General features: G+C 34.8%; 5 protein-coding genes and 1 pseudogene across 8 annotated transcripts; 5 read left to right on the top strand and 1 right to left on the bottom strand.

Annotated features, from left to right (window-relative positions):
* The first annotated feature begins 2,128 nt into the window (after positions 1 to 2,128).
* LOC105781918 (transcription factor RAX2) lies at positions 2,129 to 4,295 on the top strand. The gene is made up of 3 exons (XM_012606442.2): positions 2,129 to 2,316; positions 2,396 to 2,525; positions 2,683 to 4,295. The coding sequence occupies exons 1-3, from the start codon at positions 2,181 to 2,183 to the stop codon at positions 3,308 to 3,310; spliced, it is 894 nt and encodes a 297-aa protein (XP_012461896.1). The 5' UTR covers positions 2,129 to 2,180; the 3' UTR covers positions 3,311 to 4,295.
* A 741-nt stretch (positions 4,296 to 5,036) lies between these two features.
* Positions 5,037 to 8,177, bottom strand: LOC105783636 (lactoylglutathione lyase). 2 transcript variants are annotated; one of them, XM_012609208.2, is made up of 9 exons: positions 7,981 to 8,175; positions 7,773 to 7,895; positions 7,622 to 7,683; positions 7,407 to 7,467; positions 7,164 to 7,243; positions 6,989 to 7,059; positions 6,183 to 6,272; positions 5,943 to 6,070; positions 5,037 to 5,271 (listed from the first exon to the last, which is right to left on the bottom strand). In XM_012609208.2, the coding sequence occupies exons 1-8, from the start codon at positions 8,101 to 8,103 to the stop codon at positions 5,970 to 5,972; spliced, it is 711 nt and encodes a 236-aa protein (XP_012464662.1). In that variant the 5' UTR covers positions 8,104 to 8,175; the 3' UTR covers positions 5,037 to 5,271; positions 5,943 to 5,969. The 2 variants fall into 2 exon arrangements, with proteins under 2 accessions (XP_012464662.1, XP_052482092.1); XM_052626132.1 differs by lacking the exon at positions 5,037 to 5,271 and having other exon boundaries at positions 5,942 to 6,070; positions 7,981 to 8,177.
* Positions 8,178 to 8,868: 691 nt separating this feature from the next.
* On the top strand, positions 8,869 to 11,815 carry LOC105783644 (probable CoA ligase CCL7). The gene is made up of 6 exons (XM_012609216.2): positions 8,869 to 9,977; positions 10,318 to 10,507; positions 10,734 to 10,879; positions 11,179 to 11,246; positions 11,338 to 11,440; positions 11,510 to 11,815. Exons 1-6 carry the CDS (start codon positions 8,961 to 8,963, stop codon positions 11,621 to 11,623), a joined length of 1,638 nt encoding a protein of 545 aa, XP_012464670.1. The 5' UTR covers positions 8,869 to 8,960; the 3' UTR covers positions 11,624 to 11,815.
* Positions 11,816 to 15,241: 3,426 nt separating this feature from the next.
* LOC105784315 (uncharacterized) lies at positions 15,242 to 17,987 on the top strand. 3 transcript variants are annotated; one of them, XR_008192695.1, is made up of 4 exons: positions 15,242 to 15,399; positions 15,490 to 15,646; positions 15,903 to 17,098; positions 17,499 to 17,987. XR_008192695.1 is itself a non-coding variant. In XM_052626264.1 (3 exons), the coding sequence occupies exons 2-3, from the start codon at positions 15,497 to 15,499 to the stop codon at positions 16,191 to 16,193; spliced, it is 498 nt and encodes a 165-aa protein (XP_052482224.1). In that variant the 5' UTR covers positions 15,242 to 15,399; positions 15,490 to 15,496; the 3' UTR covers positions 16,194 to 17,208. The 3 variants fall into 3 exon arrangements, 1 of the variants encoding a protein (XP_052482224.1); XR_008192694.1 differs by having other exon boundaries at positions 15,846 to 17,098; XM_052626264.1 differs by lacking the exon at positions 17,499 to 17,987 and having other exon boundaries at positions 15,846 to 17,208.
* Positions 16,462 to 17,974, top strand: LOC128031975 (uncharacterized; annotated as a pseudogene).
* Positions 17,988 to 20,692: 2,705 nt separating the features above from the next.
* LOC105781826 (protein SMALL AUXIN UP-REGULATED RNA 51) lies at positions 20,693 to 21,341 on the top strand. Its single transcript, XM_012606344.2, has one exon. The coding sequence runs from the start codon at positions 20,786 to 20,788 to the stop codon at positions 21,206 to 21,208; it is 423 nt and encodes a 140-aa protein (XP_012461798.1). The 5' UTR covers positions 20,693 to 20,785; the 3' UTR covers positions 21,209 to 21,341.
* The last annotated feature ends 2,472 nt before the right edge of the window (positions 21,342 to 23,813 follow it).

Below are 23,813 nucleotides of genomic sequence, written 5' to 3'. Positions count from 1 at the left end.
ATTTCAAACTTTTTTAAGGGATTAAAATACAAAATTATCACATTTGGTAAGGAGATTTTCTTTTTCCTTTTCAACCCTAGACTTGGAAAAAGCAACTCATTGAGTCAATTGATTTTACAGTTTTACATTGGGATAAGATCAATTGTAGGTTTTAAGTCAAAGCCAAGATGAGTGACCTATCATAGCAATTTATTTTATTAAACATTAATATTTAATAATTTATTTTGTCTAACTCACTGTATGTGGTCATATCGAACGTAACATGCAGATTCATTTATTTACACAAAGAAAGCCAATTTTAGCTGGAATCATAATATTTCTAAACCAGGCAATCTATATATACGTTTATGCCGTCAAAAATACATGTATGACCCATAAGGAACTATAACATGAACAGAAAAATTAGCTATACTGTAATTCTTTAATCTGGAATGAATACATGGATGAGAGTATATCCTAACTACTTAACAGATTGAATAACCAACTAACCACCTTAACAATCCAACTGTACTTTAACATTGCTTTACCCTATTATATCACCTGATTTTGATTACACTAAATGAACGTAGATTTACATCTGTTCGTATCCTTTTGTATAATTTATCTTTGAATTTATTGTACTGATCATGCATGTAAAGTTTTGAACTAATTTGTTATCTCGATCATATCAATCTAAAATAATATATATTAAGATTTATATAAAATGAATAGTATGACATTTGTTATATACAGACCCCTAAATTATATGCAATCTCACCCTAATACCTACCTTATATGGCAATAATAATTTGTAGTTAGTATTCCGATTCCAACCCTGATGGCAACTTATCTCCGGATTTTGCTACGTATTGTACGCTTATGGAAACAAGGAATAATCCTGGGAAGCATAATACATATCAGTACACAAAAAAAGACCAAATATTTCTGTTTTTAGAAATGAGCAGTTGAAATATGATTATGAACCTACACTATCCATCCAGTAGCAGAGCTTAGGGTTAGGGCTCTATTCACTTGCCTACATCTTGTTTTGCTCTATAATTTTCTGCAACTCTGATGATGCATCAACAGGATGGAAAAAACACCTGAATCAGTAATTATGAAGACTCTACATGTATAGATAGAGTCAATGTTTACGATATTAAGGCAACTGTTAATAATCCAGATGTCTTCATTGTTTATTTTTTGGTAACCAAACCTTTACTAAAGTGGAGGCCAGTTTGTTGTTTTGTTTTACATGGGAAACAGTCTGCATTTGTGGTGCTGATGCTGATGGCTATTTTATTTTTGGGTTACTATAATTTCTGCCCTTAATTTTTAAATTTGACAATGGTTTTTAAATTTAGATAAATGTACTTATCACTCTAAGTTAGATTGCATTTTACCTTATTTACTTAGAAAATGGGTAAATTAGTTCATTTGTGTCAGTTTAAAGATCAAACTGGTCTTTTTTTTTGTTGTTAAAAATTGGTATGGCACCAAATAGTTAACACGTATATCTTATGTTAAATCAATTTCTAACAGTAAAAATAAGTGAAATTTTTAATAAAAGGACCGACTTGCTCTTTGATCTAACGATAAAGACTAATTTACTATTTTTTAATAAAGGCAAAATACAATACTAATTCTAATATAAACATCTTTATGATACTTTTACCAATTAAAACAGACGTAATTGTTAGGTTTTAATATCAAAGCGAACTAAAAGAAAATATAAATACTAAAATAGATATAATTGTCAAGTTTAGGAGGAAAATTTCATTAACCCATTATTTTATTTTATTGTTACTTTTTTATTATCTATCAAAAGCATTGGTATTTCAGTTAATGCACATTGGATTCCTTGGAAAAAAAACATAGAGGTGTAGGAGTTTAAACATTGAGAAAGGAAGTAGGAAATTGAGATGGAAAGTTCTATTAGCTAAGCTAACTAAAGCTATATAGGAGTTAGAAATAGAGTGATATAATGTGCCTATCATTTTGACTTTTAAGTCTACCTTTGAATAAATTCATTACAAAGTAAAAAAAAATTGTTATTTATTTACTTTTTCCATTACATAAAGTCTTTGTTCTTATTTTAAAAGAAAAACAAAAACCAGGCACCACATCCATCCATCAAAGTTTATAAAAAGGGTGAGCCTTTGGTTTCATAAAAGTCAGCAAAGAAGAAAGAAAATAGAGAAATGGGGAGAGCTCCTTGTTGTGACAAAGCAAATGTGAAGAAAGGGCCTTGGTCTCCTGAAGAAGACTCTAAGCTGAAAGATTATATAGAGAAATATGGAACTGGTGGTAATTGGATTGCTCTCCCTCAAAAAGCTGGTATGCATCACCTACATGCATCCATACACTTATATGTCAATCTTCTTGTCTAATTTGTTGTTTGTCTGTGGAATATCAGGTCTGAAAAGATGTGGGAAGAGTTGCAGATTGAGATGGCTTAATTATCTGAGGCCAAACATTAAACATGGTGAATTCACTGATGATGAAGATAGGATTATCTGTACCCTCTTTGCTAGCATTGGAAGCAGGTTCACCTACACTTTCTTCTTCGTATAAACTTGTCTAGATTCAGGAATCTGATAGTATTTGTTGTCTGCATGCATATGTCTGCTTAAGCCTCTTCAAGCAAAGATCAGACTTGTAGTAGTATCAGTATTTCTGATGAAACTTTCTTTTTTATTGCAGATGGTCAATAATAGCTGCTCAGTTACCAGGAAGGACTGATAATGACATCAAGAACTATTGGAACACCAAGCTTAAGAAGAAGCTCATGGCCATGAATGGTATTCCTTCTCAACCACAAAGAAAACCACCACCACCACCACCACCATTTTCTCATCAACCTCAACCTGTTTCATCACTATACGAAGACAGCACTGCTTATTATTACACACCTTTTGAACCCATTATGTCATCAGCCCAATCTGATCTTTTGAACAACACTAACTTGACCAACAATTCTTCTCTCATTCAAACACCAGAAAGCTTGTTCAGTCACATGCAATATCATCCAATGAGAGACAATTTCCTCATGTTTGGGGGTGAACCAAGCTGCAGTTCATCTGATGGTAGCTATGGCAAAGAGATGAAACAAGAAGATCATATGGGTTTTCAGGGTTTTGGTGCTTCATTAGACTATGGTACCAACAATGGAGTTAACCAATGGATTGAGAAACAAAGTGGGTATAGTGGAGAATGCCCATTAGATTATAACCCTGAAGATGTTAAGAGACTGATTAGCTCTAATAATAACAGCTTCTTCATAGATGAAAATGACACACAAGATAAAGCTATGTACTGCTATTACTACTAGTGATGGAACTGCTTGCAGGAAAGATTTGATGGGGTAAGGCCCAAAGCTGAGGGATTGAAAAGAAAAAAAGAAAAAAGACTTTCAGTTTCTGGGGTAATGTGTACTGAATCTGATGAAATGAAACATATTTTAAAATTTGCCTTTTTTATATGTATTTGATGCATTTCTTTTTGGGAAATGATGATAATTCTTGTTTGTACGGATCCTTCCACTGCAAGAAATCAATGTTTTCATGAAAACAATAAGTTTTTAATCATCATTATATGAACAAATGTCAACCTAAACCAAGCTTGCACTGTAGCTCAATCTTTTTCTTTGTTTTTTTAATGAACTTTGAAGACAATTGGCAGTCATTTACTGGGATTCAAGAAACAACTTGAAAAAAAAGCCAATTATAGCCCCTTGTAGTCTCTCTCATTGTACTGTTTGTCATTGAAGGTCAACAACTCTGTATGTATATGTGTTCATCATTATCACGGTAACCAATTCAAAATGTTTTGTTTGATCAAATCTTTTTGATTGGTTTTGAAGTATCCAATAGTGTTTTTATTTGATTTCACGAATTTATATCCTGTTCCAATACTTTTTTGGCCATGGTGTTACCTTGTAAGCCTATGCAATGGCAAGCACACATCACACACTTATTGTCCTTAACATGACAACTCAAATCTAAGAGGAAATAACGCAAATAGATCAACTGAACTCCAAAAAATAAAAATAAAAAAGTAATAAAAGAGTGACATATAATGTCTTGGGAATGATTAATAGCACTTTTGATAAAACCCTTCTAAACCAAAGAATAAGAACTTTTTCTCTCTCTACTCCCAAACTCTCATCTTCCTTTCCCATGTTGCATCAATCAAAAGTAATAATTAAACCATTAATTAATACTCAAGTCTTGTTAACAATGGCATAATTTAGCATGTTTTGTTGACTAAATTTGGTCAAATTTGATGGATAGTAAGAGAGACAACAACATACTTAGCCAGCCATTATATGTATACATTAATCATTTTCGTGGATTTGTTGTCAGTGACTTACACATGCAAGTCTAGTTTAAATCCAAATATATTATGCAGGATTTGCCTGTGGAACACACATTCTTCTATGCATGAAAAACAATTCATGTGCTTCACTGATAACACATATTTTGTTAAAAATAAATTGGGATGGAAAATGAATTGAAGAAAGATTGAAGTTTATATTAAAAAAAAGTGTATGTTTAGAGATTGTAAGGTGAGAACAGAGAGGGAATCCCCATTGGGAAAAGGGAAACAGCTTCTCTCCTCCAAAAATTGCATGATCACAATATCTCTGTCAGAGATCCACCCTTGTTTTCCGATACTCAACTTTCTTTTTAATATATTCATCAAAACAAAACAGTTTGATTAACACTTTTTTGAAACCCTATTTAAACAAAAGTTAAAATCTTGTACAATTAAATTAATCTCAGGAAGATGTATATCTTCTTTTTCCCAAAAAATTTAAGATAATGGAAAGCATTTCAAGGACTGTTCTTGTGAAGGTCAAAAGAGTTTGGTGCCCCACTCACTCTCTCATCATACCTTCTTTTTCCTTTTATCCAACTTACTCTTGGACAACATTTTTACATCCTTTTTTCTTTCACTGTCATGTCACTATTTTTTCTTTTACTGTGATTGTTGTTTTTTTATCTTACAAAAAATAAACGCATGGCCTATCCAAAACTACAAAAGCCTGGAGAAAATGGAGCAGAGATAAATGATACTGTCCATTACCATGACAACAATCCGCATGACTGTTTGAAATATCATAAGAAACACACACAGCAATACAATATGCTTTAACAAAAACTCCACAGGCCTTTTTTTTCTTTGGTCTAAAACTCCATATGCCTAATTTCTGTCTCGACTACGACCAATATAGACCATACTCTGAAACCAAGACAATGAGATAAAACCTTCACAAGCCATCCTTGTTTCCTGTTCCAAAACACCAAACATCTATCAGTTTGGTTTGCAATGTTCCAAATCGAGAAATGAAAGAACTAACCTTCATTACCTGCTCACCATCCCCGTTTCCTCTACTTACATTTACAGAGACTACAAACTTTGAGTTCAAGAAATGGAAACAATGGTGGGGAGGGGAGATAGTAAGGTGAATTGTCACGAGGCCATGACTGTTGATTTCCCGGTGTGAGATCCTATAGTTCTCTTTTAACATAAATCTATGTCTACAAGTTGCTGAAATACGTATTCCAGCATATCGAAGAACTCTCTGGATCTGGAAATATAATCTGATACTAAGGATTCAAACAGTAAAAGAAGAATCTTGTACTAGAAGTCAGATTGCATTTTGCCCCTTTTACTCAAAAAATGAGCAAGTTTGTCCCTGTAGTTAGATCAAAAAGCAAACTGGTCGTACAAAGACCAATTTTTAATAGAAGGATCAATTTGCATTTTAATCTAACATCCAGGGACTAATTTGCTATTATTTGAGTAAAGAGCGAAGAATGCAATCCATTCCTAGTACAGGGGCCTCCATGGTACTTTTACCGAATTTAGACATATAACTTTCATTGAGATAAAAAATTCAATCACAAAAGAACCTAGTTTCGATACAAGATTAGCAAAATATAAGCTCAAAAAGCTACCTGAGCAAGCTTCAAGATGTGCTTAACTCAGGAACAACGGCTAATAACATCTCCGATGGTTTTCAAATCAAAGATTTCAATCCAGTAACCATCAGGATCCTTAATGAATGCAATCCCTTTCATCTTGCCTGCAAATATGATTCAATAGATTACAAATATTCCCATACATAAACGGAAATCGAACCATCCACTCAAGCATCATATCATTCATGATAAATATTCTAAGTGAGATTAGCTAACCTGCATCTAATTTCTTGACAAATTCTACTCCCAGGCGTTCAAATCTCTCGCATGCCTTATTCACATCATCCACCGTGATGCCAATATGACCTTAAAAGCACAAAAAAGGAAAGGTTGGCATTTCAAAAGTTCACGTAAACAAGATTTTTTTCAGTAAAAGTATCATTGTATTAGAAGTTGGATTGCATTCTCTACTAAAAAAATAAGCAAATTAGTTCTTGTACGTTAGATCAAAGAGCAAACTGATCATTTTGTTAAAAAAATTATCCATTTCTGCTGTTAAAAACAAGTCCCTGTATGTTGACATGAGGTACAGTGGCACGCTATGCGTAACTGCTTGGTTATACCGTCAGCCAGGTCAGTTTTTAACAGTGGATGAAAATTTTAACTAAAATGACTATTTTGCACTTTGATTTAATTTATAGCAACTAATTTGCTCATTTTTTGAGTACAGAGGGCAAAATGCAGCCTGATACTTAGTACATGAGCCTCCATGGTACTTTAACCGGTTTTCTTCTATGAACTTCAATGTGGAAATGAATCCACCCCAAAGTAGCTATTGGTTTGATCAATTACAGCATAGTTTTCAAGATAAACTAGAAGGTTAATCGAAAAGAAACGGTGAAAATTCAAGCTAAACTACGGAATAACAAACATGAAACCAAGCCTTTCCCACTATCATTAGTGAATAAATTCAGTAAATACTAAAAACCACTATCGCAATAACAGCAACATGGGATGGACACCAACATCAAGGTATTCGGGGTTTATAAAGTTCAACAAAAATGAGACAAATGTATTCGTACCAAAGCCACGAGGTTCTGAATTCCCGGTGTGATATCCTTTGAACTCAGGGTCACTTTCAGTACCCCAATTACTGTAATAAACATTAAACTGTTAGACATGCTCGGAGACAAGACCTATGACTTGGTAAATACAAGGGAAGGGTTGGATTTAATAAAAATAATAATGAATTCTTACTGTGTTAATTCAATGGTAGCTGCCCTTCCAAAGGTCCAAACTGTTCTACCGTATGGATCACTTGGAGCTTTGGAAACATCCTACATCAAATCAAATATACATCTAGAATGAACATATCAGCTAAACGGTGACCCGTAAAACTGAGAACTGAACACCGAGATGCTACAATACTCCGTTACAAGCGACGAGCCAATGACTAATACTACAAAATTACTTGAAGCAATGTAATTATAAGGATTTTACCTCATAGCCCATAAAGTACAAGGTAAACTTCAATTCTGGAACATCCACTCTCTTAAGCAGCCTAAAGAACAGTAAAATTAGTAGCAGTAAGCTTTAAATTCAATTGGAAAATGCTAGAAGAAAGCTTTGATTCACTTAATAAATAAACAGCTAATTAATCAAAATAGATAACCAAATAAGAAAAAAATAACCAATAAATTATATAATTAACTTACGACATGCCCAACACACGAGAGTAAAAATCAAGACTGGCTTTTGGATCCTTAATTCGAAACATCTACAAAAAAAAATATATATATAATTATTAACATAAAATCCCTTAAAATAAACATAAACCCAAATTTAAAAAAGAACAAAAGAAATTACAGTTTGCTGCATGATGTAGTCTTTGGTAGCTTCATCAGGGGTAGTATGAAGCCCAGGGTTATTGGCAGCTGATTCTTTCAAGTCCGATGATGCCATTGAATACAATCTGAAATGGGTTCGATCCTACAAAAACGAAATCCAAACTTTTCGATTAAATTCCTCAAAGGAAAATGATGTGAGAATTGGGTCTTAATATTAATGGATAAACCTTTGGTTTATGGGGTTTCGAGATATAAGAAAATGGGAGTGAAGAAGGTGAAATGCAGGGTTTTCTAGAGAGGTGAAAGAGAGAGAGACGAGATAAAGCGGCGGAGAATGAAAATGAAGCCATTTTTTCGATAAATAAATAGGAAAATTTTTAAGAGATGGCAGTGAAGCAATGGCTAGGCAGATTTTTGGATTATTATCAACACCAATATAAATAATACACATAATATTTCACAAATAATATTTAAAAATGGATTATGCGGATTGACTCTATTCTTTACCTTTTGTAGTATTAGCTCAAAATGTTATCACCTCTATAATTATTAAAAGAATAATAATAAAAGGGTTAATATACTATTCGCTACCTATATTTGGTTTAAATGTTTAATTTAGTACTTGAGATTTTTTGTCCTAACTTGGTACTCGCCTCACTTTGGCTTCAAAGTTTAGTTTGGTACCTGAGTTTTTTTTTTCAAATTCATACTTGAGTTTTCCTTTGTCTCATACAAGTTCATAAGTTTAACTTTAATGTTCAATTTGGTACTTGAGTTTTGCTTTTGTCCCACTTATATATATAATTTTAATAGAGTACACATGTCAAATATTTATTGGGCCACATGATATTGTTTAGTTTGGGTATCAAATTGAACATTGAAGCCAAACTTAGATATCAAATTGAGAAAAAAATTTAAGTATTAAATTGAACATTGAAGCTAAATATAGGTACCGAATGGAATATTAACCGGAGTATGAACAAAATACACCGCTGATCGTCTTCCTATCCTTCCAATTATACTGGCAAGTGGCAGCACTACCCAATCATGAACACAACAATCTGATTAAATCTTAGCCGCACAACGATTGCAAATAAAAACTTCGAGTCGCCCCACATATTTTGTCCTTGCCTTCACCTCTTTGACACTCCCAACCTTTCGTTTTCAACCATCTCAAAGAGACCATCATCAAAAGCAAAAAGCTTTAATGGAGAAATCTGGGTATGGAAGAGATGGGATTTTCAGGTCTTTAAGACCTCCTTTGCTTCTTCCCAAAGAACCAAACTTATCAATGGTTTCATTTCTATTTAGAAACATCGGTTCTTACCCTGAAAAACCGGCTCTCATCGATTCCGATTCCGATGAAACACTCACTTTCTCTCAGTCCAAATCCACCGTCATCAAGCTCTCCCATGGTTTTCTCAAGCTGGGTATTAACAAAAACGACCGTGTCTTGATCTTCGCGCCAAATTCCATCCAGTTCCCTCTTTGTTTCTTCGCTGTTACATCCATAGGCGCCATTGCTACAACCGCTAACCCAATTTATACCATTAATGAACTCTCGAAACAAGTTAAAGATTCAAACCCCAAGCTTGTCGTCACCGTCCCTGAATTGTTTGACAAAGTCAAGGATTTCAACCTTCCCGTCATCTTGCTTGGTCCTAAACGAAACCGACAACCGTTCGACGTTAAAAATGTCCCAAAGATCCTGTCTTTTCACGATCTTCTCGATTTAGCTGGTGATGTAAAAGAGTTTCCTCATGTTTCTGTCAAACAAACCGATACGGCAGCTCTTTTGTACTCTTCAGGCACGACGGGGATCAGTAAAGGTGTCGTTTTGACACATGGGAATTTCATTGCAGCTGCTTTGATGGTCACTATGGATCAAGAACTAGCTGGGGATATGCACCGGGTTTTCTTATGTGTATTGCCTATGTTTCACGTGTTTGGATTAGCTGTTATTGTGTATAGTCAACTACAAAAAGGGAATGCTTTGGTGTCAATGTCAAAGTTTGATTTTGGGTTGCTTTTAAAGAATGTAGAGAAGTATAAAGCAACTCATTTATGGGTTGTGCCTCCTATTGTACTTGCTATGGCTAAACAGAGTATTGTTAAGAAATTTGACCTTTCTTCAGTGAGGGAAATTGGTTCTGGTGCTGCCCCTTTAGGTAAGGAATTGATGGAGGAATGTGCAAGGAATTTTCCACAAGCTGTGGTCATGCAGGTACAGTGGTTTACTTTTGCCTACTGATGTATATTCTTGAATCCATATTCATCTTTGGGTCTGGCCTAGCCAATTACTGGGGTTGACTTTTGCCTGCTGCTATATATATATGGTCCGATATAAGCTCACAAATTTGCACCAAATATCAGTTTCCTGTTAATCACTGTGCTGTCCAATCCATATTCATCATTGGGTCTGGCCTATATTCGCGTTGCAGGTCATCCATTGACCTCTTGGTATATGTGAAGTAGGCTTTTAAAGTTTTGGAACTTGTTTCAATTCATGCTTTTTGAGTTTTCGGAATAGGCGTTTAAAGGGTATGTGACACTGTGGTTTTCAGGGCTTCGGAATGACCGAAACGTGCGGCGTTGTCTCGATGGAGAATACTTCAGTCGGTGTTCGAAACACTGGTTCAACGGGGATGTTGGTTTCAAACGTCGAAGCCCAAATAGTCTGTACAGAGAGTCTAAAGCCTCTTCCTCCTAAAAAATTTGGCGAAATTTGGGTTCGAGGTCCTAATATGATGCAAGGTAATATCATATATGCTTGTTTTATCATGAGGAAATGAAAGAAATGTGCATAGTCAAGATGTTTAAAGTGAGCAAATATCTAATTAGCTCTTGACTGCCATATCTAATTGTGTTAAATAACTAGCTCTATAGGTCAATTATCTCGAGTTTTGTGTGTTATATACTGCATCCTCTTTGCATTTTCTGCTGTTCTTTGTGACACTGCAATTTCGATAACCATTTTCAGGTTACTTCAACAATCCACAAGCAACAAAACTCACAATAGATAAGAAAGGTTGGATGCATACAGGAGATCTTGGATACTTTGACGAGGACGGGAATCTCTATGTCGTCGACAGAATTAAGGAGTTGATCAAGTACAAAGGTTTCCAGGTAACTTACAGACAGGTTCCTCGATCTCAAATAACAGTAATGCTAACACATATATGCATATACATATGTTGGCAAAATTTCCTAGAATGTAGTTGATGATCTGGTCCATGCTTTCATGCTACTCTAGTAGGTGGGTCAATGCTTTTTATTATATCAATAAATGTTGACATCGAGGGATGGAATCTCCTCGATGACATTAAAGTGGTGATCATAAAAATGCTATATCGGTTTGGTTTCGGTTTCCTGACCCGTATATATTGCTAAAATGCAAAAGCCTATCTACCTATTACCTGAACCAGATTGCACCAGCAGAGCTTGAAGGACTTCTAGTATCTCACCCTGAAATATCGGATGCTGTTGTCATCCCGTAAGTTATACCCGAAAAATTCCCATTTCCACTCTTGCATTATCTTAAATCCGGGAAATACCCGTAATCAAAGCTCTGCCTTGTAAAACAGATACCCTGATGCTGAAGCTGGTGAGGTGCCAATCGCATACGTAGTTCGTTCCCCTAACAGTTCGTTAACAGAAGAAGATGTTCAAAAATTTATTGCCGAACAGGTAAGATAGCCGTTTTTGAGTTTATCTTCGTGTGATTATTTAACCATTTGCCATAATTTTTCCTAACAGGTTGCGCCTTTCAAAAGATTACGGAGGGTGACATTCATAAACAGTGTCCCAAAATCGGCTTCGGGGAAGATCCTGAGAAGACAACTTATAGAGAAAGTACGAGCCAAAATCTGAGATTCTATGGTTCTGGTTTATTTTTAGCATAACAGGAACATGAACTAGTGATTGTTAAGTTAAGAACCTGTCCTTTTATCTTTCTTTTTTTGCAGCAATCTTATTGTTCTAAAATTACATATATAAAAGTGAATTTGAACATGAATATTCCGATTGGAAACTGGAAATTATAAAAAGACCATCTCATATAAACATCATTATAGCAATGCTTTAAATATTTTCCCCCTAAGCTACTGGTGACATCAAGTCAGTCATGATCATATATCCACATCATAGCAGCATTAACATTGAAGATATCACATTCACTTAGGTTAATCCTACTAACTTGGACAGTAGTGAATAGTTCGATGCAGAAACCAAAAGCCAATATTATACTTGGCCTCGAGGGATAATGTTAAATATGGATACTGGGAAAAATAACATTATTGCCGTAAATACCAAAGCACTGATTATGGTATAATAGATTTGTAATTCACTAATTATTTTAGATGTTCCTTAAATCGGAAACTCCCATCTGCATTGCCATTCAAGATTTCTTGACCTGCTGTTGGCTAGGTCCAATGTGAATAGGACCCACATTAACATTCAAGATTTCTTGGCTTACTATTGGCCAAACCACATAGGCGTTAGGTCTAATGTGAGTAGAACCGTTGAGCCATGCTTCATAATTGAAAAAACAAACACCCTGAAAACATACCCCTAAAGATGATGGAGAATCAGCCAAAATGTGCACTTTCCAAATTCAAGTTGAGAACTTTTTGAAGAAAGATCATATCCTCATAAACCCATGTTTGGATACTAATATTTAAGAGAAAAAATGAAAACGTAAAAGCAGTATATAGTTTGACTTTTCTCCTTTATATTTTTGTAACAAGACATGGAAGAGCTGAGAAGAAAAAAAAATCAAGACATGGAAGAACATTGACATCAACAAAGAAGATGGATCTGCAACATTTGTATAAGAACCAATTGAATCAATATGCAAATAACCATGAAAAAGTTTGGGGTTCATACATACATATATAGTTTCTAATTTTCAATGGTAAAATACATTGAATTCTTAAATTAAAAAAACATAATTTCGAATCTTAGAAAAATATGATTAAGAGGGCAATTATAAACTTCGAAAAATATTTTTCGTAAAACATAAAAATTATTCTAAATATTGAAATACAGACAGGAAACCTAGGAGTTCTCAAGATTTCACAAAAAAAAAAAAAAAACTGGTAAAGCTGTATATCAGCAAGCAAACTAGCTAAAGCTACAATGGTAGATAGCTAAAATGGCATTCACCTGCAACTGCATCTGCACCTCTTTGTTTGGTCTCCAACCACACCACACAAAACATATCTTACAGTGTTTTGTTTTTCTGACATAGCTGAAACAAACAATAAGGTGCAGGTGCAAATGCAGATAAAAGCTACATCTTAGGGAAGGCCTTCATTTGGGTCTCTAAATTGCCATTTATATACTCAAGTTGTAGCGTTTTAACATATAGAAAAATTCAAGACCAAAGCTTCCATTAAACAAAGGTCGAGGACGTGAAGTGAATTATGTTTATACGTCCTGTCTGTCGTATGAATCAGATAGTGCTTGTGGTGGGCGGGTGTTGTTCTAAGGCCACGTGATGCATGCTGTGAGTGCACGTGGATGTTGGGATTCCCTGCTAATCATCAAATGCCACGTGTGTGACACGTACTGTAGTTCACTTGAATGACAACTGTTACCCTCGTGGGCTTGTAGGACCTTGAGAAAAAATGAGTAACGTAAATAGTCTTTACCGTTATCACTTTACATGCAATAAATATAAACCTAAATATATTAATATCTAATTTAAGCTGTTATTTGAGAACTTAATTAAATTAAATTTATTATTTTTAGATATCGAAATATAAATATTTTAATAAAATAATAATACGTGATATTAGAAAATATCAAATTCAAGTGTAAAATATGATAATAAAGATAAATATTTTAAAATTTGGGATCAATTTCAACGTGCGATATGCATTAAACTAGTACAATGTTATGCATATATTGTTGCATACACTGACTCATTATCGTGTCGTTTACTTTATAATTCAAAGTAATTAAGGGGACCTATGGTCCAATAAGGTCCCTTAGTGCCCCTCTCGAAATGTATATAAAACAAGTAGAAAATTGTTGAAAGTGGGGCCTATAATCTGAATCCTCGTACAATTCCAGCTAGCTCTCTTGTAATTTTCCATCAATCTACGTGTAGTTTTTATATATCAACTTTGATTCAATTATACATGTTTTAAAAAAATAAATATATACATTTATTTTTATATTAGATTAATAAATGTTTGTATATGTAATATATCAATAAAAATTGTGCTAATTCGATAACAAGGCTAGTGATTTGTGAAAGTTAAATTAAAATAAAATTGTACAGTATTAATTTAAACACTCAACAACCATAAAACAATTGATCCCTCAACCTAAGAGGCTAGATAAGGGTCTAATTGAACCAAATCAATTTTAAACTAATAAATTTTTTGACCCATATAAGTTAAGCTTTCAAATTTCTTATTGTTTTTTCTTTTCAAATCAAACTCAAAATGGTTGCGAGTTTTCCATTGATGATAGATTGGATGGGGCCTTGGCTGAATCTTGGAAACCAACCATATTTCAGATATTCGGGGAAGATCAGATTCGATAGATGGTGCTAGAATCCAAGTCACATGTATATATAGGTTGGATATTCAAGCTCCAAGTATATATATTTAGCTAGGCTGGCTATATTTTTTTCTGGTCCACATCAGTTTGACAAAGTTGACACATTGTTATGCAACTTGTATAGCCGCCCATCGACAAAACAACTATTGTCGGTTACTTTATATTGTTCCTAGTACAGATCATAACATGAGGCCTTTATGCTTATGTTTTCAACTCGGGTCACTGCCATTTTTTTTGAATTAGCCACACACCACAGAAGAAATAGCAAGCACTAAAACATATACCTTGGCACAGGTGGCAAACACCTGAGCCTCCGACCTTGATGTCTCTCTCCCCATCATATACTCAAAAACTAAAGTTTAAGTTGAAAATATTAAAAAAATTTAATATTAGAAATAATTAGCAAAAATTAGGTGTGACGGGATGGAAATAGATGTATCTGACCTTTATGGAGATGAATAATAAATTTAAGGGTAAATTAGGGTAAAACTCGACTAACTATGAAAAGTTATAAAATAGTAATCTAACTATTAGTAAATTTAGTTTTTGGTCACCAATTGACTAATTTAAAAGTATAAAAAAATATTTAAAAGTTTAAAATAATTGAGTGACAACCAAAATTGAATAATTAAATGAATATGTTGTAAACTTTCCTAATTATCCCTAGATTGCATCGGCAATGAGAGACCCTGATAGCTGGGCTGGCCCAAAATAGGCTTTGCATTTAATACAGAAGCCCAGAATTTAAGACAGAACACCTCCCCCCAAAAGAAAATGAAAAGGTGATGGAATTGATGACCTTAAACGACTTCGTTTGATTCATTGTGTATTTTGCTCTCTCGTAGCCTAGAAATGGGATATTCGTTTCACCTCCTCGTTTCCTCTCTTTCATATAAATAGTTACTCAGAAACTCGCTCTTCCACCGTTTCGAAAGCTCTCTATCTCACAATCCTTTTTTTTTTTTTTTCACTTTTCTCCTTTGTTTTCGAGTTTCTCTCGAGTAACACACTGTTGCACATAAACTTCGTACCTCTAAACCCTAGTTCCTCCTTCACCTTCTCTCATCTTCCCTCAGGTAACGCTAATTCCTGTTATATACATATATATATTCTAAGGTTTCACTTATTTATTAATGATTTTGCCTTGATCTGTTGTGGCCATTAAGGTTGAAGATGGTGTCGGACGCCAGAAAAAAGAAAGCAGCACAGAAGAAGGCGGATAACGGAGTGGATAATGTTTCCGATGGAGATAGTGCGCTCCAGATATCTGATCGGACATGTACTAGTGACCTTTGCTCTCATCCTGTTTCGAGAGATATTCGTGTAAGTTTGAATATGATTCTTCGTTTGTGAGCTTCATTGTGATTGCATTTCTTTTATTTTTGAGTGATTTTTGCTGGAAATGTTAGTATCAAGCTTGTTTTAGGTTATTGTTGAACTTGTTATCTTCGATGGATTATGTTATTAGAGATGAGTCATCTAGAAAGAATTTATAGTAATGGTGGATTGGCCTTCGTTGCAGATTGAGTCCTTACCAGTTACTTTCCACGGACATGATCTTATTGTTGATTCAATACAGATTGCGCCACCTCCTGCCATACCCAACCAAGCTTCAAATCGAACGGACTTAGCGCGTATCGCTGACTCCCTCGAAGATGTGTATCATATTGGCTTCACGCGCCACCGGCCACCCTGCCACCCTGCCACCGACGCTACACCGTCTTACGATCAAACGAGCTCTTTAACCGGTTGTGTGTCTTATACTTCAACCACTTTCGAGCTACCTACCGCAGCTTCAAGAGCACCATTGAAGCATTTGATGTGCCAGCTGAAGCTCCCCAAGGCACCACTCAGCTACAGTGTGCAGTAGATGCTATATCTCCTCCTCCTTCTGATATTTATACGTTTCGATTCGTAAATCAGTGAATAAGCTCTCCCACACTACACTCTTGCGGTACTACTCTGTTGAGCGAGATTACTCTCAAGATCGCCACGATCCTTTTCTTCACCATCTCCTCTCCGTCATCAAACCCACCCATCTCTTCGGTTCACTCGAAGATGTTTTATTTATACCTTTAATTTGTAATAATGTTAATTTTAACAATGCTGCTAATCCGTTCAGCATCGCTAGATTTATAATGAATGACGCTTTAGTCCAGGGTCTACTTGATTGCATGGATGCGAAGAACTCCAAATGGCGTACTGTCCCGCTACCCCACGAGACACTTGGACGTCCATTCTGGCTCCTGGACTGGAGGCTGAATCAGGCTTATGCTTGGTTCCCGCAAGAAGGTCACTTCTCCAAAGAGGACCTCATTGCTGCCCAAATCCTTGGAATTCCCTGCACTCCAAGACTTGGTCCATGCGAAGTAGACGATTGGCAATTCTTTGCAGGCAATGCCCTCCCTGCCCAACTCAATGTCGCAAATTACAAAAGGGCCACTCCCCGCCGCTTTTACGGCGCTGCTGAGTATCACACTATCGCTCACTGACAATGGCTTGTACCACAAGCTATCATCGAAGGATGTGCACATGCTGGTTCTAAGCGACCCCAGCCCGAACCATCATCAAGCTCAGGTGGAACCGGACATATGGAAATTACTCCAGCCGTTGAACCTCAACAGCAACAACAACAGTAGCCACCCACTCCTCCAAGGCTAACAAGCTTTTACCAGTATCAGCTCACTGACTGGTGTTACCATGGACTCGTGGTTTTCAGGCTCAGCGAACAGAAACAGAATGAAGCTTTTCGCTCCTTTCTTTTCACAGGCTCTGGTTAGTTTATTGTTGTTCATTTTATTTCGATCGGGTTGTAAGGAACTATTTAATCATTGAACTTTGAACATTTAATTTTAATTGAATGTCATTTTGTTCTGAAAAAAGAAGAAGCTCTGATATCATATAAGAGTTTTAATGAAGGGATAGAAAACTCATTAAATATTATTGATATTGTAATAGTATTTAGATACTCAAAACATAAAAGATAAACAACATTACTATCAAAATCTATCAAAATAACAGGAGATAAAGATAAAAAGAGAAACCAAATCAAGAGAAGTAGATAAAAGATAAACTTCCTTAATTATGGCAGGTTTGTTAACCTTACCTATGTTGCGTGGGGTGGGAATATCTATAATCCCCGTTTGGAGTTTTATATCATAATATCTATATGCAGACGCTATGGCTTGCTTGGATTAAATGGTTGTGGGGAATCCACATTGCTTGCTGCTATAGAATTGCCTGAACTTCCGGTTCCAGAGCACATGGATATCTATCATCTCACAAGGGAGATTGAAGCTTCTGATATGTCCGCATTGGAGGCTGTCATAAGTTGTGACGAGGAGAGGTTAAAATTGGAGAAAGAAGCAGAAATATTGGCAGCATAGGTTTATTCAGCTAACCGAGTATTATACTTATGCTAGACGATGTTCTTCAATAACATACATTGTAACACTCTTTTAGGATGATGGTGATGGGGAGCAACTCGAACGTATCTATGAGAGGTTGGATGCCATGGATGCATCAACTGCTGAGAAACTTGCTGCTGAAATTTTATTTGGTCTCGGTTTTAACAAGATGATGCAGGAAAAGAAAACTCGACTTGGAAATGTCTGCCCTCTAGTATATGATAAAGGAATACCCTGGAAATGAGGAAGAGCGGATGAGAGCTGCAATTGGGAAGTTTGGATTGTCAGGTAAAGCACAAGTAATGCCAATGAAGAATCTGATGGACAACGGAGTCGGGTCATCTTTGCATGGTTAGCATATAGACAACCTCACTTACTGCTGTTGTATGAACCAACAAACCATTTGGATATCGAGTCGAGACCATCGATTCACTGGCTGAAGCATTGAATGAGTGGGATATTGGTGGATTGGTACTTGTTAGTCATGATTTCAGGCTCATAAACCAGGTAGCAGAGGAGATTTGGGTATGTGAGAATCAAACCTTAACACGGTGGGAAGGTAACATTATGGACTCCAAGGCCCAAGCAACATCTCAAGAGTAAAGCTGGTTTGTCAGGTTGAAACGCCATTAATTACTATGACTTGCACTTAACCCGGAGGGAATGACGGCTTTGTTATTGCTTGAAGCCATCGGTTTTGATTATCCTCCGATGGTTATTCAACCATAATTTTGTTTTAGGCTTGAATTCACCCTATCATATATGTATATATGAAATGAAACTATGTTGTACTTAGAATCTTGGCTTCCATAATGTTTTGAAATGATGCAAGTGATTGGAATGAAACTGGCATATTCTGCTACACTCAAGCCCTATTAGTCTTCTCTTCACTTAGACAGCTTTTTCTTTTGGGTTAAGTAACGCAACTCATAGCCAACAAAGCTATAATTGTAGTGTCGCAACACCAGCTCATAAAGAAAATCAAAACAACAAGAAGTTGTAAGACTTGCCTGCTCACTGACCGATGTGTTCACCGTTATACACTCATGTCATAAGTTTAAGTTGTAGCTGTTTAGTACAGTACTAAATTTACATTTCAGTCATTTAATTTTAAAAATATAAAAATAGTTATTGAATTATTTTTATGAAATAATTTTCAACATCACGTATTTATTAATTAAAATTCAAACAATTTTCTTCTCTAATTTTTAACATTAATTGTTAAATCGACTTAGATTAATGTATATTTTTTTATTCGTTAATAAATATTAACTTACCATATCGATCGTCCAATCATTATTGAACGTAAAAACACTTTGGCATGGGTTTCTACAATTTAAGCAACGAAATATTAATATTTTTAGTAAAAACTAAACAACATGTGGACGGGACAAAGAAAATGACATGATTTTCATTGCACATTAATATCCATTTCATATTTATCGTCTTCTTATCCATTTGCACTTTCTCATTCCATTTTTTTTAAATATAAAAATTTCAAATGCATAAAGCATGTGAAAAATAATCAATAGATTGGATGGGGACAACTACTGGACATATCATAGGGTCTATGTTGTCTTGTTCCAAAACTATTCCCTACACCCTGGAATTAAGAGAAGCAAAGAAAAGGTTTATATTTGCACTGATGTGTCTAATCAAAGCATTTAGTATAAGGCGATGGAACAAGTCATTCGAAGATAACACATACATATATGTGTATGAATTGTCAGATGTTGAAACCCTAAGATGCCATTTTGTCTTTGGAACTATAAAAGAAAGCATGTTTAGTCTACATCCAAAATGTTCCATGAATGACTGATCCCTGTTTTCATTAACACAAAACTCAACACCATATAGAGCAAATTTTATTTATTTTTATTTGTTAAAATGAGGTATATATGACACATTACATGTGACTATTTGACTATTTTGTCATCCCCATCATTTTTTAATAATAGAATTAGATGAAATTTTTAATAAAAAGACTCGATTTACTCTTTCATTTAATATATAAAAACTAATTTACTGCAACTAATACGAGATAAGAAGGCAAAGGTCAGTATGCCTCCTTAGTGCCACCCTTGATTGGAGCTGTGTAACTCATATTGCTGTAATAATTATACATTACCAAAAAGAAACACTATATTATTACGATACTAGTTGAGAAATAAGTGGAAATAATCATATAACAGAAGTGAAATCAAAATAAGTATACGTTGATCTTTTTTATTAAATAGCTGTGGGTCATCATTATTATCAACAGTTTTTTATAATTAGATTATTGATCATCTTTTTGTACATGATGAATTGACTAACGCATAAACCTATCCAAATATCACATGATGAGTTCATAATTGTAGCTGCCACTACAGATATAGTAAGGACTAGAAAAGTACTTGCTTTGCCAAATTAGGTACATACACTGTGGTTTTTATTTCCCTTTCTATTTGAAGGGATTATGTATAGCAATATCTTCGTTAGGCTCCCAAAAACTTTAGATTCATCATTAAAGTGTATTGAATTTTTATTTAAATCTATCAAAATTTTTAAATATTCTCGATAAATCCTTCTTTTTGTAAAACCCCTCAACTTTAGCACCAAGATATGTAAGAGCAACTAAGTACTAGAGATAATACACATGAGGAAAAAGACTCGGATTCAAACCCCAAAGATTAGTCACCACCTGAAAAGAAGGCAGTTAAAGAGGGGGAAGCACTCAATAATTTGAAGGCAGACAGAAGTGTGGTAACTGAAAACGACTGTTTAATTGAAGGTAAGAAGTCACTTATTCACATGACTGGTCTTTCCAATTAACTCCAGAAAGCAAGCAAGCAAGCAAGTGACCATGTCCTTTTCAATTCTACTTTATCTCTTTTTATTTTTATTTTTATTAGCTTGAGGTCTTGGAATGGAAATGCAAAATTTAGCAACCATCCAAACTTTATCTCTCACCCTACTGGCCTACGCCATCGTGTCTAAACTTGTATAAATAGATACTGTCTCTACTACGAAACCGTATCATCAACACTTGAGTAAAGCAATAACACTAGCAGGAATGGCTAAGCTCAACTACAAGAAGAATGGGATCGTGAAGCTGAAGGTAGTTGCAGAGATGTTTCACAAGAGTCTTCCTTTAAAGAAGAAATGGAAACACAACGAAGCTCGCCGTGGTTCAAACAACGTGCCTGATGATGTGAAAGAAGGTCACTTCGCTGTGGTTGCCGAGCACGGTGAAGAACCGAGGAGATTTGTGGTTCCGTTGAGTTACTTGACGCACCCGAGGTTCTTAATGTTGTTGGAACAAGCGGCCGAAGAGTATGGCTTCGACCACAAGGGAGCGCTTACGATTCCTTGCTGCCCAAGCGAACTCGAGAGGATATTAGCTGATGAACAGCAGCAGCAAGGGCAAGAAAGGGAGGATCCTAATGCTAATGTCACTTGGGCTACTTCTTATGAAGCTATGATCCAAAGCTATTGAAACACTTAAAACTGTTATATATATATATATATCTTATGTTTAGGAATTTAAAGGCGGATGTAGTTTTTTTGAATTCATGTTTTCTACTAATTTCAATAAAATGAAATGAAAAAGAAAATCCTAGTTGAAATTATTTATATGCATTCTCTCATGAAGGGGTTAATTGTTGTTGGAAATGGAAAAAATGTTATTAACTAAGCAGAGATGTATGTCTTTGTAATTACTAATTACTATGTAAAGAAATATATATTTTTTAAAACGATCTCTCAATAAGTTTGATATTATTTTCGATAAAATTTTTGTTTTTAATCGTGTCACAATTCTAAGTGATTGAAGAAAGAACAAATTCACCCCATTGAAAGCAATATCAAAGTTGTCGAGAGATTCATCACAAATTTCTCCTTAAAAAAAGATGGAAGATACCTCAATAACATTGGCTCTCTTAGTATAATCACTTTTGAAAAGGGTTTCGTTTAATGAAATATGCAAAAGAGGAGGAGAAGTTCATCATTCTTTACCCCCAAAGTCTCCGAATTGATATTGCACTTCAACTTTTTAGTTAGACATTTCTTTCCAACACGAATAAAAATTGAATTATCACTTATTTTACTTATATCACTGGAAGAGGAAATATTAAGCTTTTAAATTCCCTCAAACCTGTCACCTCCTTAATTTGTCTGCCATGCATGTTATGTAAACTAATACTTAGTTGTCATATATATATATATATATATGCGCTTTAAAAGAACAGCTTCCTGATCTAAAACCATCAAAATTATAGCTAATAACTGCGGTATAAAATGGGATCGATATTTTTTCATAGGAAACTAAACTAATATCACAATATATTTTAAGGAAAGGAAATAAATTTAAATTTTAAAGACGATATTATTAAAAAAAAAAAACTTTAACCATGAATATGGGTAATAAAACTCGACATAAAAATTCTAAAAAGAAAAATAATTTACCCTAATCTTTCAAAAACACTAAAGCCAACATTCTTCTCTTGCAAGAACATATAGCCAAAAAGGCAAAAAGGGATTATATGTTGAAGCATATTGATGATGGAACAAGACCTATAAAGTGTCAATCTAAATGAAAACCCTGTTTATTTTAATTCCTGCATAAATTTCCAATTACATTTCTAGCATCTTCTATGGGATAGGTAGCTTTCTAGAGTGTTATAATTTGATAACAGAATGTGACTGAAACCCTGAGGGGGTCCTCCTACTAAATGAGCAGATTATTACAAGCAAAGGTCCACACGACAGAATTTTGCACATGAAATTGTTTATTATGACTCGGTCAGATTTAGATTTTGAATTTTTTTGCTTTTGGATCCCCACATAGAAATGAGCTGGAATGGAAAAAGTGCAAAAGTTCATATCCATTTTTATAAAAAGAAAATGCATGGGATGGGATGGGATGGGATCCACCGAGTATCAATATCTGATTTAGATATTTTGATGGGGCAAACATTGTCTGTTAGTCTTAGCTTCTAGCATATATTCAAGGCTCAATAACTCGTATTTATGTATCTCTAGTACTGTTATTAAATAGTCCCTCAAGGACTGTCAACAGTTAGCAAATACATATAATTTTGCAAGACTTGCTGGGGCTTTGAAGCACTAAACATTGCCTTGCTTAGGGTAAGGAATGTAGTCGAGCTAAGTTCGAGCTTGAACCCGAACTCGATTTGAAATTTGCAAAAGATACTTGGCTTGAGCTTGATTCAACATTTAATTTTAAATTTGAGTTTAGTTCAAAATATAATTGAGCTACTCAAGCTCGTATATATTCAAGCTCGAACTCGAACTCAAGTTAAAATTTGCAAAAGATACTTGGCTTGAGCTTGATCGAACATTTAATTATAAACTTGAGCTTGGTTCAAGATATAATTGAGCTACTCAAGCTCGAGCTCAATTAAGCTCATACATATTCAAGTTAGAGCTCGACTTGATAATTAAGCTTAATATTAATAATATACATTAAAGGTTAGTAATATAAAAATATTTAAACTATATATATATTAAATGAGTTGTTTAAGATGAGAATTATTAAACTTAAATTTGATTTGATAACTGTTGAATCAAATTCGAATTCTTTTCAAGTTTAACTTGAATAATTTGAAAACATATCATTTAGACCCCTTGCTACTTCTTAGTCTTATGGCATTCATTATCATATCTGATGTTATATATATGTGTAAGTATGTTGGCTGCAAAATGAGTTCAAAACCTGCACTATTGACTAGCACTTTTACCTTGTCTTTCTATGAAGATGAAGAACCTTAATTATCAACCTATTCACATGCACATGTTGAAGACTCAAAATAAAAATTAGGGTTTAAGGTTTATTTTTTAAGTTTTTAGAACCCAACCTTGACCAAAGCTATCCCAACAGTAGGAGGGAACAGAGCTTTAAGCAGCCTCACTTACAATAACATTTGATAGGGGGGATTTAGGTATAGCTGTCATCAGATATTTTTGGAGGCGATTTGAAATTAATTTGGACCCCTTTTTCTCTGTTTGATGGTCCACCCAACACTTAATGTTGCATATGCAGCACACATTGCCCTTGCCTACCACACCAAGCCCCAACCTTT

The sequence above is a fragment of the Gossypium raimondii genome, chromosome 13 (assembly GCF_025698545.1).
Source record: "Gossypium raimondii isolate GPD5lz chromosome 13, ASM2569854v1, whole genome shotgun sequence".
Classification (NCBI taxonomy): Eukaryota; Viridiplantae; Streptophyta; class Magnoliopsida; order Malvales; family Malvaceae; genus Gossypium; species Gossypium raimondii.
This window is presented reverse-complemented; position numbering and strand designations above follow the sequence as displayed.

Coding starts and splice junctions, on each gene's coding strand:
- LOC105781918 (XM_012606442.2), top strand. CDS start 2,181: ATGGGGAGAGCTCCTTGTTGTGACAAAGCAAATGTGAAGAAAGGGCCT. Junction 2,317..2,395: donor TGCTCTCCCTCAAAAAGCTG/GTATGCATCACC, acceptor GTGGAATATCAG/GTCTGAAAAGATGTGGGAAG. Junction 2,526..2,682: donor TTTGCTAGCATTGGAAGCAG/GTTCACCTACAC, acceptor TTTTTATTGCAG/ATGGTCAATAATAGCTGCTC.
- LOC105783636 (XM_052626132.1), bottom strand. CDS start 8,103: ATGGCTTCATTTTCATTCTCCGCCGCTTTATCTCGTCTCTCTCTCTTT. Junction 7,896..7,980: donor CGAAACCCCATAAACCAAAG/GTTTATCCATTA, acceptor TCGTTTTTGTAG/GATCGAACCCATTTCAGATT. Junction 6,273..6,988: donor TTCAGAACCTCGTGGCTTTG/GTACGAATACAT, acceptor TGTGCTTTTAAG/GTCATATTGGCATCACGGTG.
- LOC105781826 (XM_012606344.2), top strand. CDS start 20,786: ATGGCTAAGCTCAACTACAAGAAGAATGGGATCGTGAAGCTGAAGGTA.
- LOC105784315 (XM_052626264.1), top strand. CDS start 15,497: ATGGTGTCGGACGCCAGAAAAAAGAAAGCAGCACAGAAGAAGGCGGAT. Junction 15,647..15,845: donor CTGTTTCGAGAGATATTCGT/GTAAGTTTGAAT, acceptor CCTTCGTTGCAG/ATTGAGTCCTTACCAGTTAC.
- LOC105783644 (XM_012609216.2), top strand. CDS start 8,961: ATGGAGAAATCTGGGTATGGAAGAGATGGGATTTTCAGGTCTTTAAGA. Junction 10,508..10,733: donor AGGTCCTAATATGATGCAAG/GTAATATCATAT, acceptor AACCATTTTCAG/GTTACTTCAACAATCCACAA. Junction 11,441..11,509: donor AAAAATTTATTGCCGAACAG/GTAAGATAGCCG, acceptor TTTTCCTAACAG/GTTGCGCCTTTCAAAAGATT.